The sequence below is a fragment of the Phaenicophaeus curvirostris genome, chromosome 3 (genome assembly GCF_032191515.1).
Source record: "Phaenicophaeus curvirostris isolate KB17595 chromosome 3, BPBGC_Pcur_1.0, whole genome shotgun sequence".
Taxonomy (NCBI): Eukaryota; Metazoa; Chordata; class Aves; order Cuculiformes; family Cuculidae; genus Phaenicophaeus; species Phaenicophaeus curvirostris.
The window spans coordinates 49654955-49681392 of NC_091394.1; the positions used below are offsets into that span (position 1 = coordinate 49654955).

Consider the following 26438-nt stretch of genomic DNA (forward strand, 5'->3'; position numbering starts at 1 on the left):
AGTAATGTATGCTTGGCAAGTATTTGTATTAATTAAAAATTAATAAGCACTAGCACATAGTTTGTATGAAAAGATGATAATAATCAGACTTCGCATAGAATCATAAAATCATTTGATTGGAAAAGACCTCTGAGATAGAGTCCAACTGTATGTGTCCACTATTAAACGATATCCCAGAGCACCTAATCTGCCTGTCTTCTAAATATAAATATAGCATTTGGCTACTTGATGCTATCTATGCCTTGGAGAAGGATGCAAGAACAAGCTTGGCACTGGTGTGGAGATGTTGGTTATTATTATCTTGATAAGGTGCAGAATCTCCAAATCTAATTTGGGTTTCTGTTTGGCCACAGTGCAGATTGTCTTTGGAGGTCTGCTCTAAGGGCTTCAAAATTTAAATGGTAGGAAGGGACATGAGATTGGAATAGGGACTAAGGCACGAAGAGAGTGTTGCTGACTGTAGCAAGCAGACTCCTTGTTTAATAGGTGGTGTGGGATAGCAAGTGTGAGAGATCTGTTGCAAGCAGTTACTCAGGATGATATTCTTTCCTTAAATTTTGTCTTAAAATTTGGTCAGACATCCTTTGACTAGTTACAGTGGGATTTATTTTTTTATGTCTATGTAATCATATTTCAGTTCTGTTGAACTTGCTCTCATTCATCTAATAATGAGGCAGAAAGACTATTTGGTGTTTCGTGTTCTGTTGGCTGTTTCATGGATCAGTGAAACCAGTGTCTTCCCTCTTTTTGGACAGCTAATATTTTTCCTCTTCATGTATTTGCCTTAATGCCAAGAAACCTTTCTAAATAATTTTCTAGGCTTATTCGTAGGAAGGCATAAATACAGTGAGTGTTCTTCAATCAAAATAAAGTCACAAGGGCCGTAAAACTAGCTAGAAGTGGAATATGAGCTTAAAATTAGAGGACAGCATATACCTTAAGTTAAACTAGATGACTAGAAAGCCTGTTATATCAATATGTAAACTTATGTTTTTACTTCCTCCCCACCCTTCTGTGTTTTGTGGTAGACAAGCTATTTGTGGTTCAGTCAACTTGGTTTTGAAGTGCCTGATGTGACAGTCTCAACTATCTAAAGAGTAGCGGGATGTAACACTTAAAACTGAGTAATAACTTACAGCTGCCATTTTATGGTGATTTGTGTATTACTATGTGCATGCCTTTAGAAATGTTGCAAATTTAGCTGTTATTTTTCTGTTCTTGTGTGATTAGAAAAATAATCATAATTGTCCTTTGTTTAATAATTACAGAGAGATTGTCCCAGCTCTTGAAGAAATTATTTGAAACCCAAGAATCTGGAGATCTCAATGAAGAACTGGTTAAAGCTGCTGCCAATGGAGATGTTGCTAAAGTGGAAGACCTGCTAAAGAGACCAGATGTAGATGTGAGTGTTCTTGTTTGGGTCTAGGTTCTGGGGACCTGTAAGACTAAGGGAAGTGAAGCTTCCATGAGTACTCCTTGCCATTCACTGGTACGTCTGCATAATAGTGGTACAGCTGATTCCAGTGTCCCTTCTCCCTCTTGTTGTCCCAAGAAATGTGTTTGGGGTGTGTGTGAAAATAGCACTTTACACCTTTTACACTGGAAAGATTTTGCGTTCTGTTGTCTGTATTAAAATGCGTTCCAGCTTCTGTCTGCCAGAGTCAGGGCAGAGAACCAAGCACTCAGAATTAATGAAGAGTCTTTGGGTTCTTTTGTTTCAAGGGAATGGAAGGAAGGAGGGTAGATTTTGAGGGGTGTTTTTTTCTGCTGTTGTGGATTTTGTTTTGGTTTTGTTTTCTGAACTTGCAAGGTAGATCATCTGATCTTGCTTTCTGTCAGATTCCTTTTACCAACTTCTCTGATCATGTGGCAGTGAAAAGTCTAAAAGAAAACACCTAAAAAATTTGTAGGACTTGGTTCAGGGAACATGTTTTGAAATTGGTCAGATGTTTTTCTCACTATAGCAGTAGTAATTCTTGCAGATAAGAGATTAAACTCTGTCAGATCTGAGGATTTACTTGTAGCTCCCAGATTATACAAAACATGGTATTTTGTTCAGACTGACTCCTCTTGTTGCCATAAACTAGAAAACGAAGTTAAATATACTGTAGAGCAGAGGACTGGTATCAATCTGAGGCCTGTTCTCAAAAATCTTGTCTTTACAGTACCCAAAGATCAAAGTTTTTAATCCAATTGTAGTTGAGTTCTTAATGTTTGAATTAAATCCATTTCTTGCTGCTTTCCTACAATCTAGTTAATGTTACAGAAATTAAATAGGGAAGAGCTAGGAGTTATTTGTACGTGCTAGGAAGGCATCTCTCTAACAATGATTTGATATTTTCATATGCATGCTGTTGCTTTGTTTTCTAGTACACTTACGTGGATGCTGCTCAAGTGTTGCATAGGGGTGGGTGTGTATCTTGCAACTTTGCTCAAAGTATTGATGTGCTTTCAGGTGAATGGACAATGTGCCGGACACACAGCTATGCAAGCTGCTAGTCAGAATGGCCACGTTGATATTTTGAAGTTGCTTCTGAAACAGAATGTGGATGTAGAAGCAGAGGTAACCTAAATATTTCAAAATACGCTTTGTGTCTCCTTAAGTTTTAAGCTTTGCTGCCCGCGATTCTATTGGAGTTGCCTTCTTTTCAAATGTCAGAATGAAAAACTGCTTTTCTTGCTGTGATTATGTTCCCAAATTAGACTGCCACTGACAATGTTACAAAGGGTCAATATCCAGTTCTTTAGCACCTCCAATTAAGTGAAATGTTATGCTAATACATTAGAGCTACGTAAGCTAGTTTACGACTGTAGGGGATGAAGCCCCTTCTTGATTTCTTTTTTTGTTTCAACAGTGTAACGTAGTAGGTTTGCATGCTACCTGTGGCATTCAGAGAAGATGATGATGTTGGATGCTGTGTCTCTGACTTCAGATACTTGCCATGCTTCTTCTGTAAAGTGTTCAGTTAGGACTAATTTTTCTGTTCTGAACTAAAGCAAGTTTGAGCAGAAGAGCAATAACAGTATCTTTGGGTAGGAGCTGCCAACTCTTCCTCCAGTTTTTTGGGTGATTTTTTTTTTAATTTCATACAAAATGTAAAGATTTGTTTAGTTTTTTCAGAATTTTTTGTGAGAAAATGATCTACAGGTGTACTGTGATAGTTGTTTTGAGTAAATTCTGCCTTGTTTACTTACAGTGCACTGGCCTTGCAGTTTTGCTCATTTTGTGAAGCATGACAGGGATCTCAAATTTCTCTTACTGAGAATATAAATTAAAGCCTAATAGAATGCTTAGAACTTAGTAGTGTGCCCAATTGTAATCGTAACAGAAAAATAACTATATGCTTGGACGTTTAGCTTTATGTTGTATTTGATAGACTGAACTAACAATGCGTTAATACATTAGTGAAGCAATGATGCAATCTTTGCAACTAAAATTACTTCTATATTCATGGCTACACTATTACTTTATAAAGGTTTTCTACTAACTGGTAAAGACGGCTTAGATTTTATGCAATACATACTTGCAGTGGTCTGGTTTCTGTGAAGTAGCTTCATTTCAGAACTAGTGCTTTCACTGCAGTAGGTAGCCTATACTGTTACAAACTAAATTAAGCTGTTTTTCATCTGTACTATAGGATTAAAGCTGCTACAGTAATCAAGTGGTGGACTGATACTTTCTTCTCTCCTATAAGGAAGGGTTAGAAGCATTAGAGAGGGAAGTAGAAGCACTGGTTACACAGCTTCAAGATAATACACCTGGTAATCAGCTAGCAGTAGAATTGTTAGAGTTCATGTTAGCTCAGGCTTTGGAAGTATAACAGTGCTGTTAAAAATATTTTCAGTGATTTTATTTGAATTTTCAAGCCTTGTTCGTGTAACTGAGATTAAGTGAAGACCCTATTCCTACTAAATTACACAGTTGCGTTGTTTATGATAATGTTAATCACATATTATATATGATTAGATTAATGATTACATGTCAGGCTTTAAAAAATGTCACCTGTCTAAATTAGTGATGTGAAAATGCAGTGGAGGTGTCTCATTAAGCAGAGAGCAAAAATTTAGTCCATTTACTTCACTGTTGTGGTCTGTGGCATGGAAGCAAAGGATAAAACCCCTTCCTCTGCCTGCTTTATAGCTCAGTTGGATAAATTTATGCATACAGACACTGCTGCAGAGTGTGTACATTAAAGATGGCATTTTCTGGAAATGCCCTCATTGTCTCCTTTGTGCTTATGTCTCTGGCAGCTTAATGTAGACAACAAGTGGCCTCTGTTTAGTCAGAAAACAATTTGCTACTGACAGAGCTCAAGAAGCCTAATGCTGAGAGTACACAGTAAAAATACGTAGCCTTCTAGGCTGCTGAAATTAATGGATGTCAGTTGTTGTATTGACTGTACTGAAAACTTCATCTTGTAGGCATGTTTAGAAATCTAGTGCTTTTAATGTTTAGATTTATATCTAAACGTAAGTCTTAGGACAGGTGCTTAATTAGTTGCTGGCTTTTTCTAAGTGTATTAACACGCTGTTGTGTGGGAACTCTTACTGAAAGGGTTCTTAGGCACTGGAACAGGCTGCCCAGTGGGGAGCCACCATCCCAGGAGGTGTTTAAAAGACAAATAGATGTTGTTCTTGGGGACGTGGTCTGGTGATGGACTTAGCAGTGCTGGATCAATGATTTGACTCGATGATCTTAAAGGTCTTTTCCAAACAAAACTGTTCTGTGATTCTGTGAAACTATACAGTGGGATTTAGCTCTTGAGATTATTTTTTTTAATGCTGAGCTAAAACAAGCACACATTTTCTTGAACTTTCACTGTAGCAATTCTGTACATTAAACTTTTATAAAAGCAGCAGATTCCATCTCAAAATTGGAATGTATTAAAATTTTTTAGTATTTAGTAGATTATATGAAGTTTCATCAGTAAGTATCTCAGTGTGCTTTGCAGACTGCAAATATGAGAAGACAAATTAGCATGTACTGGTGAAACAAAGGGATCTGTAAATATAGATGTTGTAGCAGTTCAATTACTGTCATAGTCTTGATAAGTTTCACCTCTGATGATCGTTATAACCAGATGAGAACTACAGACAAGTTTCCCTTCCTGATCCTTTCCGCTTTCAGATGGTGAAGCTTTGGCTTCTTTCAACTGTTAGTTTGTTAGATGAGCCTGAGAAGGAGTCTTGCTGTCTTAGAAGACAATATTGTAGCACAAGTTGTTTTGGAAGGCATAAAAATATTTTGTTTTCAAAAGCTATTGAAGTTGCTGTTTAGTGCCCTGACTGTCTTGAAAACCATATTCTTACTTCCAAACAGATACATTTGATAATGAACAGATAAGTCCCCTTCCATAATTTTTAAAAATACCGTAATGAGCTTTGTTGTTATCTTGTAATTGTGCAAATACAGTTTATGCTAAGAGCTATTAATATCTGTGATGATGTACAATGGGTTAGAAATGTGTGACAAAAATTACTTTTGAAGGACGTTGCTGAAGGAAAAGCAGATTGGTAAGAGAAGCTAAGTTCACCCAAGAGAGACATCCAGCACGCCCTTGGCAGGTTATGATTTTGTCTCCTCTTTACAATTTTTGGTATTTCTGTATTGTCAAAATGAAATCCTACAAATACATAGTAATATTCCACTGCACAAGAAGTTCATTAGAACCTAGCTTATGAAGTTATTTCATTCATTGTTACATACCTTCCATTTTACTCTTGAACAGCGTCATTGATGTTGAAATCACTTGATTAACATTTAAACATGTTTTGTGCAGTACAGTCCACTCTTATGGATGTTAAAGTAACCCAAACTGATGAAGTTATTACTTTCATACTTTAATTCTCAGTTTGGATGACACTGAAACAAATTGAATTTAATCAGAGCTTTAATGTTCTGAATGACCAACATAAAATCAGAACTTCTAATTAATTTCAGCATCAATACAAAGTTTCCTATAGAAAAGATTAACTGAAAAATAAGATGTATAACAAACCCTAATAAATATTAGCTTAATTGTATGAACAGGGCAATTATCTTGCCTTTATACAAGGGTCAGGATAACACCAAGGACAAATACAGGCTGGGTGGAGAATGGATTGAGAGCAGCCCTGAAGAAAAGGATTTGGGAGTGTTAATGAATGAGAGGCTCAGCATGAGCTGACAATGTGTGCTTGCAGCCCAGAAAGCCAAACATGTCCTTGGCTGCATCCAAAAAAATGTGAGCAGCAGGTTGAGGGAGAGGATGTCAAGGCCAGGTTGGATGGGGCCTTGGGCAGCCCGATCTAGTGGGATGTCCCTGCCCATGGCAGGGGTTTGGAACTAATGATCTTTAAGGTCCCTTCCAACCCAAACTCTTGTATGATTCTGCACCTCTGTTCTGCTCTCGTGATACCCCCCTGGAGTGCTGTGTTCAGTTCTGGAGTCCACAGCACAGGAAGGACATGGATCTGCTAGAGTGAGTCTAGAGGAGGGCTATGAAGATGATCAGAGGGTTGGAGCACCTCCCATATGAGGACAGGCTGAGAGAGTTGGGATTGTTCAGCCTGGAGAGAGAAGGCTCCAGGGAGACCTTATAGCGACCTTCCAGTACTTAAAGGGAACTACAGGAAAGCTACAGAGAGGCTCTTTATCAGGGAATGCAGGGACAGAATGAGGGGGAATGGTTTTAAGCAGACGGGAGATTTAGATGGGGTATTAGGAAGAATTTTTTTTTCCTTGAACCAGGTGTTCAAGGACAGTTTGGATGGGGCTTTGAACAACCTGATCCGATGGAAAGGGTTCCTTCTCCAGTTGGAACTGGATGGTCTTAAATGTCCATACCCCGAAGCATTTTATGGTTCTATACCATGATTTGGACTCTAGAGTGCTTCGTGGTTTATAGGAAGGGTCACCTTTGGGGCTTGGATTTTGTGGGTTTCATGGTTTTTTTTTTCTTTTGGGTCTTTTTTTTTTCTTAACAGTTTATTTGTAATAGAAACAGAAATGAATCCGTTTGCGTTCCTCATGAACATATCACACAAAGATTCAAGGCAGTTGTATATGATATAGACTGTCCTTAGTCACAGAATATATATGTTTATATACTAACAGATGGTTCATTCTCTGCTGTGATTTGAACAATTTTGTAATTAGGCATTTGAATGGTACCATGGTTGTCTAATTTTTCCTCTCTCTTTAAAGAAATCAAGTAAGCACATTTGTTAATTTTAAATTAATATTTTTAAATGCAAAAGAAATGTGGGATAATCTGGGTCAAATTCACATTTCTACTTTAGGACAAAGATGGAGACAGGGCTGTCCATCATGCAGCCTTCGGAGATGAAGGTGCTGTGATAGAGGTTTTGCACCGAGGCAGTGCGGATTTGAATGCTCGCAACAAACGCAGACAGACTCCACTGCATATTGCTGTCAACAAAGGTCATCTGCAAGTTGTGAAGACTTTGCTGGACTTCGGCTGTCATCCTAGTCTCCAGGTAAAGTAAATATTAATGTAGATTCAACTTCTTAGCTACTGAATTTATGATTTGCTCTGTGTAGGCAATAGAAGACTTAGGGAAAATGGGATTGAAAGGAATGGACCTTGTTAAGTTATCTGTCCCAGCCTCTACCCAAACATGTGATCAGCTGTAGTAAAAATGCTATTAAATCTGTTTGTTTTCTTGACAGCTGGGTAGCCACCTGATTTATTCTAGGCTGTTGATGTTAATTGGAATTTTCAGACTGTAGTTATCTGTAATTACTAACTTTCTCTCCACAGTAATTCTTTCTCTGTTGAATCCACAAGCTGTTTGTTACTTCTGCAAGCTACACCCTTTGCATTTTTTGGCTGATGTTGCTGTGTTAAAAGAAACTTTTTCTCAGAGTTGACCTCTTCATTGATAGTATTGTTTAGCCAGAATCTTAAATATTCAGCCTTTTTATCTGAAAGGCCCACGTGCAAAGGTCTTGAGTACCATAATTTCACAGGGAGTTTTATCTATAATGAATGTGGTGGAAGCTGTAACGTGAGTGCAGTGTCCTGTTGAGAAGGCAGAGTAGAAAACTGCTATCAAAGAGGCAGGCATCCATATTCTGCTGGAGCCGATTGCAGCTGCATGCGGTGCATTAGTAAAACAAATCAGAATGGGGAAGCTTAAAGAGATTTGCAACAGAAAGAAGAAGCTGTAGTGTCTAGAGCAACTCTGACAGAGGGGTAATGGTTTTAAGATGAAAGAGGGAAGATTTAGATTAGATATTAGAAAGATTTTTTTTTTTTTTATTGTGTGGGTGGTGAGGCACTGGCACGGGTTGCCCAGGGAAGTTGTGGGTGTCCTGTCCCTGGAGGTGATCAAGGCAAGGTGGATGGGGCTTTGGGCAACCTGGTCTGATGGAAGGTGTCCCTGCTCTTTAACGTCTTTTCCAACCCAAAGCATTCTGTGATTCTGTAAATCAAGATACACCTTAACAGGTTTACGTGTTTGTTTTGCCAAGGTAATTGGTGACTTTTTTTGAAACTGTGTAGCCTCATAAGAAAAATGAGCCAACTTTATTGAAATCAGTGAATATAGTGATTGTTTACCTGCTTCCACCTGCCTTTGTAGGTTTTGTCTTGGTAATGTTGAGGTTGAGCTGCTAGCCAGCTTATGTCAATGTTCTATTTATTTTTTGTTGAACAGTAGATACAGTAAGGAGCCTGATGTGTTGAGCCTGATATGGGACAACTGTATATCATAACGATGTATGATATATGGGTAGGTGAAGTGGATGTGCCTGAATTTAAATTATGAAAGTCCATTTGAATTGAATAATTCAGTAAAATGGTGCTATGAGACTCCATCTAGGAAATGTTGTTGTCATTGAAAATAATGAACTTCTGGATCCCGTGTGTTGAGAAGCTCCAGTGTGCAAATGTGAGTAGGCGATTGATTTGGTAGATGAGAACACAGGGGAGTCAGGCTGAGGCATGACTGGAATTTAACTGGCCAGCACTTTGCTGCTCAAGCCAATTCACCGCGTAAACAGAAACATATGTTAGTCTGTAAACAGTAAATTCAGGAAATATGATCAATTAAATAAAAGCCACATAATTTTGCTTTGGCAATCTGATTTACACTGGTTCAAGTGTTTCCGTATTCTGGCACTTAGCGTTTGGCAGGTTTTTGATTCTCTCTGTAAAGATTGTCAAGATTTGTTTTCATATTAGTGTATTGCTAAAATGTTCAGTTCCTGTGTTAGTCAGTTTGCAGTTGAGTCAGTGTCAGTGACAAAAGACTTCCTGACTTATATGGTGTTAGAGTTTTACTGGAATCATAAATCTGGAGACTTTGCCTGTATAGCAGCAAATAAGCTTAAATGGATGTGTTTTCTCACTGTTAGTCTAGGGCGTTCCTTTTCAGTCCACCCATTTAGGTCCTTGAATAAATAATGTGCAAAACACTTCTAGGAATAAAAAGTATTTTTCCCTTATTTGGGATATTTGAGAAATGAAAATGGCAAGCTAAAAATATAAATTCTTCGCTTGTTCAATTATGCACTGAAATATTTTCATGTACCTTGTGTCCTATAATCTGGTATAAGCCATAAAGAGTTCAACAGCTTATTGTTGCTTATGCTATTGGCCTTTGCTTCATGGAAAATGATCTACTTCAGTTAAAACAACAGATGTGCCTAAGTTTATTACTTGGACTGCAGTTTATTTTGATTTGCTTGGGCCTTTATTTTCACACTGGCTTTTTGGTATTGTCTTTTACATAGTTAATTGCTGGCTCAGTCTTGAGTTCATTACTAAAAATTCCCTGCCTCCTTCTGCCTGACTAGTCTCCTCTCTTTTGCGTTAGGTTTTGTTGTTGTCTTAGTGCTCATAAATTTTAACTTGGGCATCAACTCCATCTGGGTGGGAGGCACAGAGAAGTTGATGTCTACAACAGTGTCTTCAGTACTATGGGATGCAAGGTATATATGAGCTCTGGGTTTGAGTTCTGGTAGAAGTGTGATTGTAGGATACTGGAGCCCTGGGTAGCATTACTCGCTGAAGCATCTGCAGAGTGAGATCAGAAGCAGCTCACCCTGAACTCTTCAGTACAGCAACACTTTTCGATCTGAAGAGCTGTTTTGTGTTTGTATAGTCAGTTGTGCTAGTTAAGTATTTTTTTTCTTTAAAGTGGGTGCGTGCAAGAATTGATGCAAACTGTTTCTGGTTTTAGGATTCTGAAGGTGACACTCCACTTCATGACGCAATAAGTAAAAAGCGTGATGACATCCTTGCTGTATTGTTAGAAGCTGGAGCAGATGTTACTATCACCAACAACAATGGGTTCAATGCTCTTCACCATGCTGCACTAAGAGGAAACCCTAGGTAAAGATTTGATTTTAAAGATTATTTTACCGTTTGTAAAAGGAAAACAAATGCATGGAGTGGGGGTAGAATTATGGAATTCATAAAATCATAGAATAACCAGGTTGGAAGAGACCCACTGGATGGTTGGACTCGATGATCCGATGGGTCTCTTCCAACCTGGTGATTCTATGATTCTATGATTATCGAGTCCAACCATTCCTATCAAACACTAAACCATGCCCCTCAGCACCTCGTCCAGCCGTGCCTTAAACATCTCCAGGGAAGGTGAATCAACCACCTCCCCGGGCAGCCTCTGCCAGTGCCCAATGACCCTTTCTGTGAAATGTTTTTTCCTAATGTCCAGCCTAAACCTCCCCTGGCGGAGCTTGAGGCCATTTCTTCTTGTCCTGTCCCCTGTCACTTGGGAGAAGAGGCCAGCACCCTCCTCTCTACAACCTCCTTTCAGGTAGTTGTAGAGAGCAATGAGGTCTCCCCTCAGCCTCCTCTTCTCCAGGCTAAACAACCCCAGCTCTCTCAGCTGTTCCTCATAAGGCCTGTTCTCCAGCCTCTTCCCCAGCTTCGTTTCTCTGCTCTGGACATGCTCCAGAGCCTCAACATCCTTCTTGTGGTGAGGGACCCAGAACTGAACACAGGATTCAAGGAGCGGTCTCACCAGTGCCGAGTACAGAGGGAGAATAGCCTCCCTGGACCTGCTGGTCACACCGTTTCTGATACAAGCCAAGATGCCATTGGCCTTCTTGGCCACCTGGGCACACTGCTGGCTCATGTTCAGTCGCTGTCAACCAACACCCCCAGGTCCCTCTCCTCCAGGCAGCTTTCTAGACAGGCTTCTCCTAGTCTGTAGCACTGCACAGGGTTGTTGTGCTCCAAGTGCAGGACCCGGCATTTGGCCTTGTTAAACCTCATGCCGTTGGCCTCTGCCCAGCGGTCCAGCCTGTTCAGATCCCTTTCCAGAGCCTCCCTACCCTCCAGCAGATCAACACTTCTACCCAGCTTAGTGTTGTCTGCAAACTTGCTAAGGGTGCCCTCAATGCCTTCATCCAGGTCATTGATGAAGACATTGAACAGGGCTGGACCCAGCACTGAGTCCTGGGGAACCCCACTTCTCACTGGCCTCCAGCGGGAGTTAACTCCACTTACCAGCACTCTCTGGGCCCGGCCATCCAACCAGTTTTCCACCCAGGAGAGTGTGTGCCTGTCCAGGCCAGAGGCTAATTCTTTCAGTTCTTTCAAAAGAGCCTTAAAACTGCATGTAATTTTTCTGTTGGACTCTATGATCTTAAAGATCTTTGCCAACCTAAATGATTCTGTGATTCTACAAGTATATTTCTTAAATTTTGACATTGCTTAGATATGCAGGTTTCTAGTACTTGGGAAGCCATTATTAGAGTGATGCTGCTAGTCTGCTCAGTTTAATGCTGACTTCAGATAACTCCAAATAAATCCCAAGGAAATTTCTTGTGGTGGCTGTAAAATTTTGCCAATAAACGTTTTGGTGAGTGAGTTCTTAAGTAAGATCTTATGATAGGATTTGTAAAAAAAGTGTCCTTTCTTGAATACTGGAATTGGGAACGGGATTTGAGTTTTTAAGGAATTCTTGTATGTGAAGCTGTATTGCATAGATAGAACTTAACAGAAAACTTACTGTGTTGCTCCTGCTTGTTATGTTGTGGATACATGATATGCTGCAGAGCTGTCCTTCTAGTAAGACTTAAATAATATTTTATCATATGGTAGAGAATTCAGTATAGGTTACACAAAACAAGAAATGTGTTTATTTACCTGCTTAACTTTACTACAGTCTGCTTTTCAGTTGAGTGAAGTTGGACTAATAAGGCTGTATGTTAATATATGGGAATGAAATCTGGGTTAGTCTCTTCGAACGTAGGTATCAAGACTGGTAGTTAAAAAGTGAACATAAGTATTTACGTGTCTATATGGAATCACACTTAACAAGCAAAAGTAATGGTTGAAAGCATTGATAGGAACAATAAATGTTTACTGTTTTCTGTGGTGCTTGTAAAAGGTCTGTGAGGGAACATGTCAAGGGCCTAGTGAAGGGAGCTTATTTTTGGCATCGAGAAGAAAATTCTTCTGGGTCTGATTTGGTAGCTTCTTTATGTAATGTAAATTCTCTGTATGTACATAACAGCATTAGCCAGGAGTACTGTATCCTGTCTCCAGTTGCTGAGGAGGGATTTTTTTTGTTAGTTTTTTGTTCTGTAATGGTTGTGTTGGTTGGTTTGTGTGATCTTGATCACGATATGAGGTGCAGGGCAAGTGTATGGAAAAAAAATGCTCTCCATAGGAATGCTGAAGTTTTTTCTGTGGGTGAGTGTTTTGGGAGCGGCAGGCATTTTCTTTGATGGAGGGATTCAAACTGTAGTTCAGACTGGTTCAGTTTGATGCTTGATAGAAAGTGAGACATAGTACAGTTTTTCCCAGAATCCTCTCTCCTTTACGGAAGTTTTTATTGGAAGAATAGGAGAATATTTCCATTATTAGTGATTTGAATCCTGCATAGGTTTTTCCCTGTATGTGAGGTTTCACATGCATCTAGACCAGTTAGATATCTAAAGCTGTTGGATACCTACTTTCTTTGTTGCACTTATGTTCAGAACGCTTCTAAGGCATGTAAAAAGAGAGCATGTTGTTTCCCTCACAGAAGTAGTAGTTTCATTTGTACATGGAAATAGGTATTTTATGCATCAGCCTGGGAAGGAATTAATGAAAATGAGATAAAAATCTATTTTGAAAAAAATGTCATTCCTCCCCTGTCAAATCATTATAGCAGTTTGATTCATTTAGGAGTTAAGTTTTATTTTCGTAAAGACTTCAGTGATAGTAGTTTATTTAATTATTGGTTCCGTACTTCCACCATTGGCCTGTTTCTGAATGAAACCAAAAGTTTTATATTTGCCTCTTTGTTTTCCTAATCTATTAAATGCACTAAGCGCAACCTATATAAAACACTGTTAAAAATAACCCCCTGAACTTTAGCTTGTAGCTGGTATGGGTCTCAAGCAGCAGATAATATATTCTGCTTGAAACCTTACTTAAAAGGCCTGTCTTTCCTAATCTAAGCATGGCTGCCCCACCTACACTGGATATTTTGTGGCTTCAGGCTGAGGTGCTTTATGTGGAATACAGCACAGTGAACTCCCCTGAAGGTTAAATGGATAAATATGACTTTAAGGGAAATATAGATATATTGTGTTATTATATAAATCTTATAAATACAAGTTAAACGTATATTCACATATGCATATAAGCATTTATATGTGTGTGTATATATCTCCTTACAAAAGTAAAATACTATTTATATAAGTATTGATATAGTCCACATCCATCTTCATTATTAATGGTAATAAAATAAGTACATGTGCTAAATGTGTTGATACCACAATAACGTGAACTGCATTTCCACAGAATTGCTTCCAGTTGATATAAAAAAGATATTTGGAACCAATTCTATTTTCAGCGCAGAACCTATTCTGCATTCTGTTTGAATTCTGACCTTTACTAACTGTAGGGAGATAAATCTCCAAGAAAAAAAACCCCACACAAACTGTGCTGAGAAGTACATTTGGAAGTTTTTTATTTTTCATATTAAAAAAAAAATCTATTTTAAACCTTTGAGTCTTAGAGAAGTTTTAGAAGAAATATAGCAATTTTTGTCAAATAGCTTAGATTTGTCTCAGCAGTTAATATTCCATGAAAGTTTGGCAGTGTTTTCCAAAAGTCAAGGTATAGTGTGTTTTGGAGAGCTTTCTATTGCTAGTGGAATATTTCTCCTTTTAGTGATTTGCTGCTTTTTTTACTTTGTGAATTGGTACAGAAACAAATTCTGTTTTCTTCCTGCTAACGTATGATGTTAAAACATAGAATGGAGGTTATTCAGTTTATGCTGTAGGTAGCTTTAAACTTCTGCGTGGGGCATGGAGCTAAAAAAAATTTAAATGAACTTAAGGTTTTATATAATGCATGGTTTCTTGTTCATGATTTTTAACTGAGTCATATTAAAAGTGCATTTATTTTGGACTTTTCTTCAAAGTACTGTGAACCTCAAAGCTTGGCAGACGCTTCCTTTCCAGTGTTAATGAGATTTTTCAGACAGAAAAAGGAGAGTACGATTTGAAAGTACTGTACAGGTTGGTTATTTTTGCCATGCTATCAACTCTTAGTTATGTTTGATCTATTCGCATACCTGTGACTTCAGATTTTTGAGCTGAAGACATAACTCTGAAGTGTAGGCGTATTGTATATCCGCTGTCCCAGTTAGTTTTAGGTTTGATTGTATCTTGTGAAAAGGGCTGTATTCACGCTGCAGCAAGCGTCTTAAATAGATGAGGCTGCTTTTAGAGCTGACCTGACTTTGCACATGCGTGCCACTGGTTCTTCAGAGTGATAAATTCTGCTGGACTTCAAAAAAAAAAAAAAAAATTACAGTCCTGGGGTAAGATGCAGATGCATTGCTGTCCAAGAGCAAGGACTGTGTCATCTTCATGTTCATTAACTAGCACAATTATGATTTAAAATGCAATTGTAATTTTTCCTCGCGATTGTCTTGTTTAGTAGATCTGCCCTTTGGTTTTAGATTTGTGGATGGTTTGAACTGGTGGACAGTGGAATTTTTAACTAGCAATTTAAGAGGTGGGGTTTCTCACTTTTACTTAGTGATAATGGGCATCTTGGGAACTTACGTGCTGTTTTGTTGTGGAGGTCCTCAAAGAGACAAGTTGTGAGGTAATTGGAGTTGTACAGTTGCTTTCTAAACCAGCAAAAGTGATTTTTATGCTTTTGTATTTGCAGTCCTGACAGTGTAGGCTGAAGCTGAGTGCAAAAAAACCCCATGTTCCTAAGACGACTTAGCATATTCTGTTAAAATGCTTTAAAAGAGTACTTTTATTCAAGTTGGTTTGGAGAAAGCTCTGCTCTTGGAGATTATTTCCATAACTAGATGGCAGATTCACCTGTAGCTGTTGTGGTCAGTGACAGATTTATTTTTTTTAAATAGTAAATAATATGCCCAACTTGTGCAAGATGGCAAATACAGTTCCTACCCTGTGGAGCTTCCTCCCTTCTGTATTTAAAAAAAAAAAAGAGGGAAGAGGATGGAAGGAAGAGAAAGGTGCCCACAAAGTACAACTGCCCTACCAATACTATCCAGAATTGCTTCCTTTTGATCATTTTCTTGGTCAGTTCTGCTACAAAGGGCAACAGACTTGAAGGAAAAATGCAAGAGACAATAAATCACTGGAAAATGTGTTTATTTCACTGTTTACCTATCTTCTTTTATAAATGTTGTAGGAGATCAACTTTCACTGCATATGGACAGAATATTAAACACAGTAGCTGTTTATTTACAAATACAACCTTGGAATTTTCTATTATACAGAATTTGCTACACACCTTGTTAACTCCCATCTTCAGGCGGCCTGGAGTAATTGAACTCAACTAATGAGAGAACTGCATAAATACTTTGAGCATGCTTAGAGTCCAGTTTTAAACACATGAGAAATCCAGCAGTGATCAATGCATAGCTACAGCTGGTTGAAGGGGACCAAATCCATTGAAGAGGTGATTTGGTTCCATTTTACCAGCTTTAGCAAAGCATTGGAGTGCAGGAAGGTTATAATTCAATAGCGTATTTCTAAGTACATGAACAGTTCACAAAGAACATGCGGCTTTCTTCTGTGTTACAAGTTTTTCTAGTCAATGCAAATCTAAATTACTTCACTAGTTTGGAGATGGCAAAGTGGGAAGCTGTGTACCAGAAAGGCCTGTATAGCATCCAGGTTTGCTCCTTCCTCAAGTATTTCCTTGAGGGTCTTTGGATAAGTCTCAGATCAAATTACAGGCACAATTTTAACTTTTTTTTTCTGTCTGCAATAATGAAATACTAGAGCAGTGACCAGAAACTGCAATCTTACAATTTCTACTGGTGTAGAACTCCCTTGCCTCTTGGTGTTAAACCCTAGTGAGGAGGGAGGTTTCGGTTTCCCCCTAGTCCTCCCCCCCCCCCCCCCCCTCATTTTTTTGGCAGGTTCCCTTTTGCAGCTGCTTTGATGCTGTAGTTGGTTAGCACAAGTATAAATGTCAAGTGCTTTCCATTCCACTATTATATTGCTGGTTGGTATTAACTTTTTAGGAATTATTATATAATATAGCATGATAGATAATTTATTTTCACCCTGATTGTACATGTAAAAACATTTCATGCCAGAAAAACACCACTGTTAAAGAATTATCTGGGGTTGTCTGATTTCTTCTAAATTAAGCTTCTTAATATGTTTCTGCATGCTCACGCAGCTTTTTTTTTACGCTCTGGGCTGAGTTCTTTTTGAGCTTTGACTGCAGTGGGAAGGAGAGGGCAACCTGAGTTCAAGCCATTCACCAGTAACGAGTGTGTCAAGTATAGCCTGCATCTGTTTGTGGCATAGTCTGGTGCTGGTGAGAAGGTCTATGTAAATATATTCCCAACACCCTGTATCCTAATAGAAATGTAGCAGGTGTGTCGCTTGGACTTAAGCATTAAAGATGGCTATAAAGTTGGTTTCTATTTTTATCGGTTATACAGGAACTGTTTTACCGATACAGCTGCTCAAGTGCGCTTTTGGATGGCAATACAGTTTCATGTACTGGCCATATCGGGACAAAAAATGGCCGTGGAAAAAAAGCCGTGTAGCATTTGATAATGTCAGCATCTGTTATCCCTGTCAGTCACACAGTTGAAATGTTTGAGTTACAACTGTGTCAGCAGATGCCCAAAGTTCAATCTGTGCTCGGTTAAAACTGAACAGCTGATCTAAGTGATGGATGTGACATTTCAGAGTGACTGGATATGTATTCTTAGAGATTTGCTAACATGAACTCACAGGAAGCAATGTCGACTTATAATTTTAACTTTTGTATAGCTCTGCACTGTCATTTTGTTTTGGAATAGCATTGCAATGTTATACAAAGAAGACAAGAAGGAACACTATATGATGAATTGTTACCAAAACCCTTTCAAATTAAGCTGAAGCTGTTAAAAAGTTGGTCTGACAGTGGACTGGAAGTGATATCCGTTGATGGTGAGGACAGGAACTCCTCAAGAAAAGCAGTAAATGCTTAGCAATTAACCCCTCTGTAAAGCTGTTGGTAGTAACTAACTGCTTCGGCAAGCACGATCAAGTTCAGTAGCACTGATTCATTTGGAAAAGTTACTACAATTTGATTTGTTTTCCACTAAAAAAAAGGTTTTGATTTAGATTTTAAGATACTGCAGTCTTCAGGCCAAAATATCTGCTTGTGAGAGAAACAGCTTTAAAGAACATACTAATATTTTTACTTAAAATGGTTCTGATAAGATAATGTTATTCTTGTATATACGTTATTCTGTAGTTTGAGGTAATAAAAATAGCAGGCTATGTGTGTAATTGGCTATTTGAGAATTATATGAGTATTTAAAAGTAAGATTCTTCATCTAACAATGGTGCATTGGCTTTCCCCCTCCAGACGTTTTAGTAAGCACGGGGGTAGAGTTAGAACCTTTAATTGGGGCTTACTTGTTATGGCCCATACCCTGTTTAACTGCTTTTAGAAGGCTGCTGTCATGAACAGTAATAGCTGGGTCCATGAGCCAGGAGGTACTTCCTTGTATTTTTCTTTACTGCTGAATATGATGCTGATTATCTTTACTTATGGATGGTGTGTGCAGGTGTATTTTATTAATATTGGGTTTAGAACTTGAAGCTGTTGCAGAATCCTTTCAGTTTTCTGGATGCTGCTAAGTCATATTTTCATGGCAAATTTTCTTAAATTTGCATTTAAAACAAATTCAGGTTATTTGAAAATAGCATTTAAGATAACTTACCTCCTAGATTGTATTTGTCATTTGTGTTTTCATTTAGGAATCTGTCAATAGCTTTAATCCGCTGACTAGCGACTGTGGCCTAGAAATCTCTGTATTGTCACTTTCTGTGCATAAACCTGACGCGGCACTTTGTATCGAAGAGCTCAGTGAGCATAATAAGTGCTGATTTGGAGAAAATTCCAACTTAAGTCTCATATATTAAATTGCAGAAGTTATCATGGTCAACTATTTTTGCTCCCCTTTTTTCTAAATCACAGTTGTAATTTCTTGGCTGTTTCTACTTGTGTCCTAGCTGCAACCTGTAGGTTAAATATGCTATAGTAGATGTAAATTTAACCGCTACCATGTGAACTACATGGAACTGGTGGTGATTAATAAAACACTGGCTTGTTTTTAATGAGATAACATTTTGATAATCAGGCTTTTAAGATTAGTTTAGGATCTATTAAGTGAAGAGTGCTGGTGATGATAAATTTTGCAGTTATGCTGCTGTCTTAAGCAGTGCATTTTAAGGGTTCATTTCCAGCCTTGTTTTGGAATTCTTAGTTTACAGCTGATATGCTGCTTATCAGCTGTAAACAATTCTTTCTACCCATGTTTATAGTCACTTAATTTAATGTTTTGTGGTTTGCTACTAACAAGTTAGGGGTTATTTTGGCAATACCAGCTGACCCTTAGCAAGATAATTTGTCACATGAATGTCACTCAAACAAGAGGGAAACCTGTTTCTTCCAACAGCTGTTTAGTTTCCTCTTACTGGTCGTTCTGTGCCTGCCAAAAATACATACTTCTTTACATTCCATAGCATTGTATGTTCATATGGGTACATAAAGAAGTATGTACTCTGAGCAGGTACATGTAGAGTTGCTTGACTACCTATCAGATGAACCTGAAAAATATTTTGCTGCTTTCCATTGCTGTCATTAGGTAAAACTCAGGCTGGAAATTCTTTAGAAGAACAATGTTACAATTAATTGATGGCAGAAGATAAACTTATTGTTTTAACTGAACTTTACAATGCAATTTACCTGCATGGTGGCTTAAAGCTGGTTACGGTTCATTGTTCTGGGATGGCATGGGCATTAGAAGCGCTTCTCCGATTTTTGCAGCTGCTTGCTGTTTGTTCTGAGTGATCATGTTTGAGCGGAGAGTTGAATTGCTGGGAACTTTGCAATGTTTTCTTGAAATTCGTAGTTGTATTCCACTGTAAAACCTTCAGCTTCCTCCCAGGTCTTCTAGCAGGTTTCCGTGCTTGTGCACAGTTTGCACCAAGTGTCCTGAAAAGAAGTATAGACTCATCTAATATGGCAGTCATAAATTTACTTTCCTACCCTCCCCAATCCCACTTCCATGGTTTTCTGCATCCCACCCTGTATTCTGCAATCTCTTTGCAGGTTTGTACTGATTCCAGCTGTAGTTCAGAGTGGTTTCATTTGTTTTAAATAGCAACAACAAACTCCTAACCAAAACAAACAAAAAAAGCGCCCCAACCAGAATATGGCATGGGTGATCTTGCTTATCGTAAAGATGACATTGAATTAAGAAAACAACCTCTAACTGCTGAGAGAGGATTTGGATTGTTAGGCCAAAAGTCGTATGTGAAAACTAATACCTATGCAACACTTCTGCAAGCAGCTTTTCTCGTTTTTTAAAATTGGCACTTACCTGCTTCAGTCAAAATCTCGTCTGCACTTGCAATATTTGATGATGAAAAAAAAACCAAACCTCAACAGACCCTCAAAGAAACAAGTGTCAAGTTTAACCCTGTTCTGTCAGATTCTGTGTGCTTTGGTTTGGTACGGTAGTTAAATATTTGAAGTACAGTATGGGTTTGACTTTGAAGGAGCTGTCAGACAGCTTACGGTTGCTTAATTTACTTTTCAGGAGTTGATTTGGGTTACAGTAAAGAGTAACCTTTATCTTTACAGCGTTAGAAGGTGAATTTCAAATAAGCTTAACAATTAGCAGATGTAGCAGTCGCAAGGGAAGCTGAGAGTAGAGGAAGTAGGGGTTTCTGCAGCTTGTGACAAAAACCTAGTGCAGCTGATAGAGAGCAAATCAGAGTGTAGCAGTAGCTAGCACAGTACTACAAGGAGAAACAGCAATGCAGCATTAGAATCACAGCAGTCACATTCTAGTTTTTAAGTAGGTTGTTTTCATGTACATCTGAGAGAAAACACCTTGAAAATTTTGCTTAGACCCTACTTGAGAACTTGGCATCATACTGTACCACACTGTTCATTACATTTTCTTTTTAAAGTTGGTAATTTTTTTGTAGTTGTGCATAGGAAGATAAGAACATATATCACTGAATTGAGCAATCAGTTAATGGCATTACAGTTTTTGAGTTCGTCTCGTTTAAAAAGAATTCTGCCTTCCAAGCAAGTTGGGGTTTGGTTTTTTTTTTGGTATGAAATTTGGACTAATGTTGTTTTCTTTCAGTCTGCTCTTTACACTACAAATGCTTGGTACTTTAACGCAGTCCAAATTAAGCTGTTCCCAGCGTAGAGGGATTAACATAACAGGAAAAAACCCCAACATTCTAGTAAATAAGTTATACATGCAGAAAGTCATAGGCATCCTTTAAACGTGCAGAATAATGCAGGTCTCCTGATGTTCTATTACCTGTAAGCTTAGTATCATGCAGCATTTGCAGTTGGAAGAGAGGTAATGACCTAGAGACACATCAGCAGCAGCCATCTCATCCTGAGTGCTCTCTCACTCTATTCGCTGAATCAGCTCTTCGTTACATGGGAGGGGGAGGCAAGGGGGGCGAATGTCGGTGCGTACAGTACCTCACCACCTTAAATAGATAAAACTTAAAAGGAAAACAAAAAAAAGCATGAAGATGGGTGCCTGATTGGCACCTGCTGCCTTTCTTGGAATGCTAAAATATGGATGATGTATAGAAATTATACCTTATGTCTGCTGGACTGAAAGTTAAGACTCCAAGGATAGATGCTAGGAAGCCAAGGGAAGGTGAACTTAGCCCACTGTCAGATGAAAATAATCACAGGAAAAAGCAAAGAGAAAAAATACGCAACAAAAAACTGAAAACTGAGCCCTGAGAAGTTGGAGTTGCTTCCAAAAAAAAAAAAAAGAAAAAGAGGCACAAAAAAAAGGCGCAATCGGCTCCCCCCTCCCCTGGCAAATATTGGTTTCTTCTAGTTCCTTAGATATTGCACTGCATCTTTTCTTGCTTGAGGTTATGTTTCCAGGCTTAACTGTAGGCAGGTCTGTGTTGAAGCTACTTTCCATCTTCAGAGGTCAAGTCAGCTAGCGAGGTCAGGGCTCCCGTGCGCACACTACAGAAGACACCAACCGTATTTCCCACTCAGGGGGCACCAGCAAAACTGTTACGGCTTTATAGGCAGCTAAGCATTTGAAACATGCACTCCCAGGCAAACAGGCTCTCTTGTGCCTCTCTCTTCCCTGACCATATTTAGTCAACCATTGCAAAAAATAGTCTCTCAGCTGTCGAGTGTCGATCCGGCGGCGGAGGGAGCCTCTATCCAGTTCTCTGCCTATTGATTGTGCAGCCTGCACTTCCACTGCTGCCCAGCCATTTGTCCCCAGGTTTTTTTAGCACTGCCAAATAAAGCGCTCTCTCGTGTTTCCAGTTAGATTTCCCAGGTTTTCACTGAGCTTGCGCTGCTACTAGTAAACCCTGGTGAGGTTGTCACTATACTTAGAAACGCCGAGCGGGGGGAGAAGGGGGTGGGGGGGGGAAAGGCAGCCCTGCTAGTAGCAAGGCAAGGACTTTGCGCAGATATAGAACAATAAATACCCTGCGCTGCCACAGCAGGTTGTGTAACCTCTTTTCTAGATCAGTGAAAAATGCCATGAGTAACATCGCACCGGTTAACCTGAGGTCTAGGCAGCCGCTACGTCTAGTTCTAAGTTTTCAACAGCAAATCACACTGTTATTTTATAAAAAAGAAGCTGGTGCCAATTTGTGGCCCCACGTTTCTATATGCAAATCAAGTTAGAAGATATTTGGAAAACCTTTAATTAGTAAACTGGTATAATTACATACTGCTGTGTTTAAAATTCTATAGTATTTTCTTTATAATGCTTATCTATAAAATTACTTTTAAAAAAAATAAATGCATGTAGAAATTGGGTGCTACTGTTCTTTGGAAAACAAGTGAAATGTTTTAGCAGAATAATAAATCAAGTGAACAGCTTATTCTATTAATCTGACTTTCATATGCACAAAATTTGCCAATAACAAAACTAGTAACGTCACACTCAAAATATGAAAAGAGGAATTTTTCATATGCATAGGGAATATATGCAATGTTTTCTTCAGAAAATAATAAAGTATTTGAAATTTACCCATTTAAATACACTGAGGAACCCAAATACTTCAAGAGTCAGACAAAATTCTTCATGTTGCTGAGGAGCAAGAAGAGTGAAAATGCAGAAAAGCCTTCTGTCTAAAATGAAACAAACTTATTAAATGAAAATATCAATGAACATTAAAGTTATTAGTAGTTATTAATGTGTTAAAGCTCGGTACTGCAGGGTAGAATGTGGAGTTCTGAACAAACTGCTACCCTGGATTTATCCTTCTCTTGCTCCCTCTTTTTATGTTGATTTTGTCCTGTACTTGGTAGCTGCTTACCTTGTAACTTCTGTTGCAGTTTACCTTTCTGGTAAAAGTCACATTTTTTCATTGCTCTTTCTTAAATTTCATAGTCATGCACTGCAGACAAAATTGTTGTGTAAGGTCAAGGTGAGTGCAAAATATGTTTTTGTAAATTCCCTGTAAAATTCTATTGTGCCATTGTTTCTTTTGTTTCATGTATATTGAAGTTGATATTTCAAATGCCAAGAGATAGTTGAAGATCTGGGAGACAAAAAGAAGGAAACAGCTTGCCTATTTAAACTTGTGCTAACGGAGCCATCAGTCAAATATGAAACACTGAACTCTTAATTTCAAGATACAGTGTGCTTGGTAATACCAGTAGTAAGTTATTAACCTGTTCTTTGTTACTTGTTGCTCAGGGATACTTCCTCCTTCGTTCTTCTAGTATAGCTCCCTGTACTGCATAGCAAGTGTGGTGTGAACCAGATCAGGGAATTGATTTGGCTTGAAGTTTTGTGCTGATGTGCACTTAAGATCATATCGTTGCCAAAAATAGCACTGCCCTACTCCTGTGTTACTTTGTGCACTATGTTGGTGCAAATATTTCTTTGGCTTTATGGTGTGCAGGCTCAGTGTACTGTTCTGTGTGAGAAATAACTCGACAAAAAGGGGTGACTTTCTAGATGCTGTATTTGGACCACATTTTTGAGTGTTTTTTGAGCAGAGGTGGCAGTCAGATGACAAGAGTGGGATTAATAAAAGGTAGCCTTGCTCCTGTTTTCTTGTAAAATGCATGTCAGTCTACATAACCTTAAAAGAAAACTTTGCAATGGAAACTCTCTTTGAATCTGGTCTGTTCCTTCAACTTCTGGAGAATGTAACAGGAAACAGATGAACAGGCTTAGCTGAGCCAGGTGGAAATAAGTAGAGAGCAGGGTGTGTGTGTGTAATACGTCAAGCCAGAATGCTGTAAAACATCATACAGTATGAAACCATGTCGTGCCAAGACAGCGGCATGACTTGAGGGGGGGAATGGCAGGGGAGTACAGAAACTTGTAGTAGAAAAATGCACTGAATCATTACAACCCCTGGAGATATGATTCCTGATAAGTTCATGCTAATCTAAGACTGCTTATGGAAAGGACAGTCTGCCCTCCATGTGACTCTAGCTTCATCTTTTCCTATTCCTGTCACTCCAAGTGATTGTGAAGTTGCAGGGTAAGTTGGGTTGTCTCATTGATCTGTCTGAAAGCAAACTAGCCAAACTGGGAGGCTGGCAGGTTGCTTCCCTCACTAGACACTGACGTGTGTATAGAACCAACATAATGCAAGAACTGAAGTGTGCAGGGAAAAGTGGGACTGTGCCTTTCAGTGGGAATTGAAGTTAGATCTGCTTATACTGATTGTGAAGTAGCCTCTCTATTTTTCTGTGTCTAAGTTCTTTAAAAGAAAACCACACAAACCCCAAAATGCCAAACAAACAAAACCACCACACCACCATCCCACAACCCTACTAGCCTTCCTTAAGTCATTCTGATTGTAGTTTGTAGCGAAGAATCTTCTCTAGTTTTAATTAGTATCTATTTTTTAAATGGTGTGGAAGGCTGCCTTTGCAGTTAATGCTAAATCTGGCATCTTTTTTTTATATGTCAGGGTGCTGGTTTCATCCTTCTTACAAGGATGTTTAACTTGTAGATGTTTCAAATAAATCCATTATTGTATGTGACATTCTCAGATAATGCCGATGAGCATCTGTAAAAATTCTGAGAGGAAAATACTGTATAAGGAAAGAGATTTTGTATGCAGATTGATAATAAATAATATACTATTTGTTAAAACTTCTGATCATATCACTGATTTTTTTTATATATATATATAATGTTGGCAGCTGGTGTTAGAACAACTGCTCTGAGGGGCTAAAAAAGAAATAGGGTATTGTTTAGTTGGATGATGCATTTTATGTTGCAGATACAAAACTGATGCTGTTGAATTTGCATTGTACTATTATTTATAATTTAAATATGTCATTTATGTATTAAGATGTGCTTGTGAATTTAAAACAAGGAAAGAAAAAAGGAAAGAAAAAAGGAAAAAATACTTGTGTGGCAAGGTCAAATTAAAGGTGCATGCAGCAGCAGTGGTGGCATTTGCTGTTATTCTTCTACATCTCTAATTAAATTTAACAGTATAAATGGGTGTTCCTTCTACCTAATCACTTCTAATTATTAGAGTCTTGACTGTCATTTTATGTAGATGAATTATGTGAATTGTGGGGGGCTTCAAAAATCATTGCACCCCAACAGCTGGGTCTGGAAAAACAACAGATACCTTGATCTCAGCCACCTACATGCATACACTTTCTCATTAGCTTTTTCACTGAGGCAGGTGTTTAGCTCCTTTGAAAGAAGTGCTTTCCTCATCCCCTTCAAAGCTTTACAGACAACTCCTCAAAAAATTTCACTCAAGTCCTTTTCTTTTGCTGTACCATCTAGAAAATTTCAGAACATTCAAAAGATCATCCAACTGAAAAAGGCCCAAAAATCTCTTATCAGCTTCCTCCTAATCTGAAAATACTGCAGAGGGACCAGTGCTGGAGCTTACATGTTACAGATTTCTTTTCATTAGTAATGCTTTAGTAATAATCTTTAAATCATAGAATGGTTTGGGTTGGAAAGGACCTTAAAGATCATTCAGTTCTACCCTCCCTCTCTCAGCCTGTCCTCATAGCAGAGGTGCTCCAGCCCTTTCATCATCTTTGTAGCCCTCCTCTGGACCTGTTCCAACAGTTCCATATCCTCCTTTTGTTGGGAATTCCAGAACTGGACACAGGTACTCCAGAGCGGAGTAGAGGGTGAGAATCACCTCTCTCGCCCTGCTGGCCACGCTTCTTTTGATGCAGCCCAGGATACAGTTGGCTTTCTGGGCTGTGAGAGTGGATTGCTGGCTCATGTCAAGCTTCTCATCAATGAACATCCCCAAGTCCTTCTTTGCAGAGCAGATCTTAATCATGTCATTCCCCATCCTGTACTGAAATTGGGGATTGCCCCAACCCAGGTGTAGGACCTTGCACTTGGCCTTGTTGAAGGTGTGATTTGAGTGTTTCAATAAAAGTTTTAAACATCTTCTAAATAATCTCTCTGGCTACTCAACGTAATCTGTAACAACTGAATACAGTGAAGACAACAGCCTGAAGAGTTTTCTTCAACGGATTTCAGGGTTACTGTTACTTCAGTGATTTCTTGATCTCTTCAATACACTGGCACTGAAAGTAGTCTGTGGTCTGTTTTAACGTACATCAGATGAAAGTAATTTTTCAGTACCGCGCCTGTGTTGTTGTGGTCCTGAAAACAGGGCAGTACAACTCAGGTTCTTCTTTAATACTTCATGTGGAGAAGTTAATCAAGAATCGCTTTGTAACTGGCATGCTACATTAATTCACTAATATGACTTTTCATGATATAGCACGTGCCTGTTCCCATGAGATCTGTTCTGAATGGTAGCCACATAGCTGTCAGAATTTTGGCAGCAGCTCTAGATAATCCCGCAAAATAGAATAGCTGTAGGAAGGAAGGCTGCATTGCGAAGGAAAAGGATCTTGTGCGTTAAAAGAAACTACCTCTCAGCTAATGAGAAGGAGGATGCAGCA

The 26438-nt window shown here is 38.7% G+C and overlaps 1 protein-coding gene and 1 long non-coding RNA gene across 4 annotated transcripts in view; one reads left to right on the top strand and one right to left on the bottom strand.

The window, feature by feature from the left end:
• The window catches only part of MIB1 (MIB E3 ubiquitin protein ligase 1), an 85298-nt gene that overhangs the window by 29004 nt on the left and 29856 nt on the right, over window positions 1-26438 (top strand). For both annotated transcript variants that reach the window (XM_069853958.1, XM_069853957.1), the window contains exons 9-12: window positions 1269-1402; window positions 2456-2563; window positions 7282-7479; window positions 10189-10340. In XM_069853958.1, the coding sequence (XP_069710059.1) occupies window positions 1269-1402; window positions 2456-2563; window positions 7282-7479; window positions 10189-10340 (592 nt within the window). The remainder of the gene's footprint in view (window positions 1-1268; window positions 1403-2455; window positions 2564-7281; window positions 7480-10188; window positions 10341-26438) is intronic.
• Window positions 15603-21824, bottom strand: LOC138719071 (uncharacterized). Of its 2 annotated transcripts, XR_011337177.1 has the most exons (4): window positions 21120-21824; window positions 20827-21019; window positions 19230-19478; window positions 15603-15667 (listed from the first exon to the last, which is right to left on the bottom strand). It is a non-coding gene; the product is annotated as an uncharacterized lncRNA (long non-coding RNA). The 2 variants fall into 2 exon arrangements; XR_011337176.1 differs by lacking the exon at window positions 15603-15667 and having other exon boundaries at window positions 17924-19478; window positions 21120-21823.